The following is a 5000-nucleotide window of genomic DNA, read 5'->3' on the forward strand; positions in this document are numbered from 1 at the left end:
AACAATTTTATTTAAAATATTTTCACAGAACTACATTGTATAAATATCCTTTGGAGTAAATCAAAACTATAGGGCTGGTTAACATGTCCACACTTGCAAGGCACACATACCGCGTATGCAAGGCATATAACATGGGACACATGACAATTGACAATTAATTTACAGGATCACAGTCACATAACATTACAAATGATGAGATAACTCGAAAACGGAAGATTTTATGACTCCATGACACCCGTGGGTACTATATGGAAGGAAATCGATAAACGTTAAGGCAATACATATAGTATAACACCCCACCCACATCCAGAAGGGGTAGCCTCATCTCTCCCCAAGAAATGGCGTGGGGACTCTTCTCTTAATAATCTCCCATCATCCATACACAGGTACTCCCTTATATTAAACCACAAACACGAAATTGACTGTCAGTGCTCTCTGTACCAGCTTCATATCACCTCTACAAACTGTACAAGGCGCCCAAGTCGCATAATCTTACCTATTGCTTACTTTGATATATATATATGTGTGTTTTGTGATTTCTACTAGGAGATGGTACAATGGAGGCTCGTGTATTGCATGCACAGTACTTTATTTAAGATCCAACCTGCAAATACAAATAAAAATATCAAAGTAATTCAAAACACTAATACAGTAAATTAATCCCAAAAAGCAGTTAACTCAATGGTTCAAATGTAATAAACAGATACTTCAAATCAAAGCATTTCCATTTGACTATTTGAATATTCCTTTTGCTTAAGAAACAAAACAAACATTTCCTCCACTAGAATAATGTCCACAATACAATATGCATTCATCTATAAATGTGAACCAAAGTTACACAATCAACATATCACAGTAATCAAAATTTATAGATAGAAACAAAAATCATAAATAGAAAAACAGCACATATGATTTCCTTACAACAATGAGACCTCCCATCTCTTCGGCTAGAATTCACCAAACCATATCTTGACACGCAGGGCAAACATGTTCAGTCAATAGAAAGCAGCACAATAACAGAAAGATGCATTTATGATCAGTATCAAGTAGTGTCCATAGCTTCAAAAGGAAACCAGACCAACACAAATCCATTCCTTGTTACTCCTCAGTCATGTGGCGCGGGCAAGCGTCTTCTCCGAAAATGTGTAAACAAAACAAAAAAAAAAAAAATGCCGAATGACAAGCGCAGCGTATAAAAATTACCAAAACACATCCTACAAAGAGTAAAGCATAAAATAAAATAATCAAATTTAATCACATATATATAACATTATGGATACATAATATGACATCTAAATAGAGAGGAAATCAATACAGAATGATAATATACAGTATGCAGAATAATATGAACATACAACATAGAAATATCTTGAATGAAATTCACGATACAATATATATATATATATATATATATATATATATCTTTCTCTTTCTATCTCCCTTTCCCTCTCTCTCTCTCTCTCTCCAGCTATCTCTCTTTCTCTCCCTCTCTCTCTCTCTCTTTCTCTCCCCCCCCCTAAAGACACAGCCTCTGGTTCCGTTTACTCTCGACGTGTTGCTATTAGTTCGTTCAATAAATATTTTATAAAGTTGGTTTCCCTGCTCCCGCCGGACTATATGAGCCTAGCATCATACAAAAAAGAGAGAAAGAGATAAAGAGCCAAATATAATAGGTATAATTAACTGTATATAACTTTATAAGAAGGTAGGAAAGACACAATTTATTATAGGAAAGAAATGTGATTTGAATAACAAACAAAAACACTCTAACGCACGTGGAGAAATTCCTAGAACAAAGGGAGTGTTTTATCAGGGGAAAGGAAGTGCGAGAAGGATACATGAGGATTCAAGTGATAACCGGAAATCGACCTTACAGACACGGAAAGAATCGATAAGAATCTACGTACGTATGTGTGCATGCAAATATACACACTGATGCCCATGCGTGTGTGTATTTCCCAAATATTAAAAAAAGTAGAAGAGGTTTCCACTTGTTGAAACACGGATTGCCATTGTTGCACCAAACGCGTGGCTGCAACGTGGTGCAACCGGCAGAGGTCGCTCTTAAGGGCCAGCGGCGAGGCGGTGACTAACATAAACTCGCCGTCGGGAGGAAGACACGGGCGGTCGCGGTCGGGAGTGTTGTTGTGAGTATCCTTTGCCGAGAAAGATACACTGAAACACACTGAGATACACATGTGCAAAGATATATACGGGAACGGATAGTTTGTGAATTATGCTTACGTCATATATATATGAATGTGTGTGTATATATATATATATATATATATATATATATATATATGAATGTATATATATATATATATATGTGTGTGTGTGTGTGTGTGTGTGTGTGTGTGTGTGTGAGTGTGTGTGTGTGTGTGTGTGTGTTTGTGTGAGTATACATTTACATTTACAGTTGCATATGCACATATGGTTTTCCTTCGAAACATTTCAGTATAAGATTATTTTACATGATTATTTGTGTCATTCAAAACTTACGAGACAAAAATAGAAGATCGATATATTGCACAAATTTGCATGATAACAAACCTTGAACAACATACTTCAGTCACCCCTCTCAGTTTATTGGTACATTTTCTATGATGAAGCTATTGCATCATCCTTGACTAAAGGAATTTGTAGGTCTATACAAAACGTATTTTCGTTGTGATACATGTAAATTTAAATTTAAAATTATTAATGCGTTAATACGTGTGAGATGCGTTGAAAATCTTTATCAGTGAGTATATACGCCATCTTTACTGAAATTAACAGAAATGAATGCGATAAGTTCAATTAGTTAATAATTTTAAAAAGTTGATACATGTGGCAACTTTGTAAAATTCATGATACGTTTAAATATATGTATATATTTTTTTCGGAGTTCCGCCAAACGGATCCCTTTTTTTTTTTTTTTTTTTTTTAGGTATCGATGAATCCCTCTCTTTTCTTCAAATATATAGAAAGTATTGTGCGGAACGCCCCCCCCCCCTCTCATTGGCTACATGAAAGGTACCAGGAAAATTGCGGCGTATAATATAGATAATTTGATAATTTACACAAAATCAGTCACTATGTTCTCTGGTGGAGGGAGCTCTCCACCCCCCACCCCCCACCCCCGCCCCCCGCAATGGAAGACAATCGGCCGGTTTGTCAGAATTGCGCGAGGCCCGACCCAAGGAATATTCGTATACTTGACGTGCATAAATAGAGAAATAAATGCATATCAATCAGTCTAGACAGGCATATCAACCCGGCAAATAGATGGTTAAATTATATCTATCAGATATTTGGAGAGATAGGCCTCTATTTCTGCATCTGTGTATACCTTCCCTGCTATCGGGGCAGAAATGTGGGGGTTGGGGGGTTTCCGCGCAATAGTGTCTATTTAATTGGTTAGTAGAGGATGAGAGAAATCCATTGATAAAATTATCCATACTGCTTATGTGACGTGATTTTAGGAAAGATCGTCCTTGAGGCATACACCGCATGCAAAATGTAGGCCTATTTTACTAACCAAAACAGTTATTTTTTATTCATGTAATTAGCACCAACAACGCATTTCATTCCCCCATTTTTTCTTCATTCTTCCCCCAGATTCGCCATGGATTGCAGAGTCTGTTACAGCGGCTTTGATCACGGGAGCCACCTGCCGCGCAACCTCAGATGCGGCCACTCCTTCTGCACCAGCTGCCTCGCCACCCTCCTTCACGGGAAGCGCCTGTCGTGCCCCGAGTGTCGAGGGAAGCAGGCGGTTCAGGGCGGAGTCGAGGGCCTTCCCGTCAGCCACGCCGTGCTCCGAATACTGGCGGCTAAGTACTGTGAGAGCAGCGGCAGGGGGGAGCCCGCCTTCGTGCCTCCCAGGCTGGAGACGCGGCGGCCGGAGGCGTGGTCGAGCCCCGTTGGCACAGCCTCGTGGAGGGAGTGTACCGAGCAGATCCTCGAGAGCAACTTAAAGCACGTGAATCTCCTGACGAGGGCGTTGCAGCAGCAGCAGCGGGTCGCCCAGTGCCTGGAGGAGGAGGCAGAGAGGTGCAGGCAAAAGCAAGCGACGATCAGAGAGGTGAAAGAGGAACTCCTCCGCTGCAAGACACGACTGGACGAGGCCCAGTCACAGGAGGACATCGGAGACCCAGGGACGCAGCAGCGGCCGCACTTCAAGTCATCACAGTGGTACGCCGATCAGCAAAAAGTCCTCTGTGAATACTTGGAGGTAAGGGATGAATAAGTACGCACAGACGCACACACACATGCTGATATACGCACTTTGTAACTATAGTAGACACAGCAGGAATTTCGGTGTATTCCATTTTACTAAGTAATATGCTTATGATATCTTGTTTCATTTAGTCTCATGCACTGAAATTCTTTGCTTGCTAAGTATATGTATTGTTTAGTTTACAGATCTCTAAGAAGTAACCTTGACAACATACAAACAATACAGAATGCTTCCATCATTTCTGCATTTCTAAATGTATCTCACCATCATTTCTGCATTTCTAAATGTATCTCACCATCATTTCTGCATTTCTAAATGTATCTCACCATCATTTCTGCATTTCTAAATGGTTCGCATCATCATTTTTGCATTTCCAAATGTATCCCGTCATATTGCGTGCGACTAACAATTGCGTATTCAATGCTCGCTTTTGCCATCACCATTGTAATATAGTTCTTTCAATATATGATTTTAGGCAGTTTTTATTCCATATTTACAGTAGAAGTTAAATCGATTCTTTACACAAACATTGTTAATAACTACAATATTATTATTGCTGCTGCATAACTCCATTGTAGGACTCTCTAAAATACAGAGAGAGAGAGAAAGAGACAGAGAGAGTCAGACAGGCAGGTTGACAGACATAGGCAGATAGAAACAGATGGACAGACAGAGACTGAGACACTTAGAAAGGGAGGGAGGAAGAGAGTGAAAAGGGAAAGACAGAGAAAGACAGAAAAAAGTGAAAGTGAGGAATAGTAACACAGAGAGAAGAATT

General features: G+C 39.6%; 2 protein-coding genes across 5 annotated transcripts in view; both read left to right on the forward strand.

The window, feature by feature from the left end:
* The window catches only part of LOC113806025 (uncharacterized), a 28602-nt gene extending 28572 nt beyond the window's left edge, over window positions 1-30 (forward strand). For all 4 annotated transcript variants that reach the window (XM_027357122.2, XM_027357139.2, XM_027357131.2 and 1 more), the window contains exon 9: window positions 1-30. This exon is cut by the window's left edge and continues 617 nt beyond it. The gene's annotated coding sequence lies outside the window, so the exon portion shown is untranslated.
* Window positions 31-1673: 1643 nt separating this feature from the next.
* Window positions 1674-5000, forward strand: part of LOC113806153 (uncharacterized) — a 4616-nt gene continuing 1289 nt past the window's right edge. The window contains exons 1-2 of the mRNA XM_027357276.2: window positions 1674-2147; window positions 3601-4216. Coding sequence (XP_027213077.2) covers window positions 3608-4216 — 609 coding nt within the window. The 5' untranslated portion in view covers window positions 1674-2147; window positions 3601-3607. The remainder of the gene's footprint in view (window positions 2148-3600; window positions 4217-5000) is intronic.

Source organism: Penaeus vannamei, chromosome 17 (assembly GCF_042767895.1).
Source record: "Penaeus vannamei isolate JL-2024 chromosome 17, ASM4276789v1, whole genome shotgun sequence".
NCBI classification, from domain to species: domain Eukaryota; kingdom Metazoa; phylum Arthropoda; class Malacostraca; order Decapoda; family Penaeidae; genus Penaeus; species Penaeus vannamei.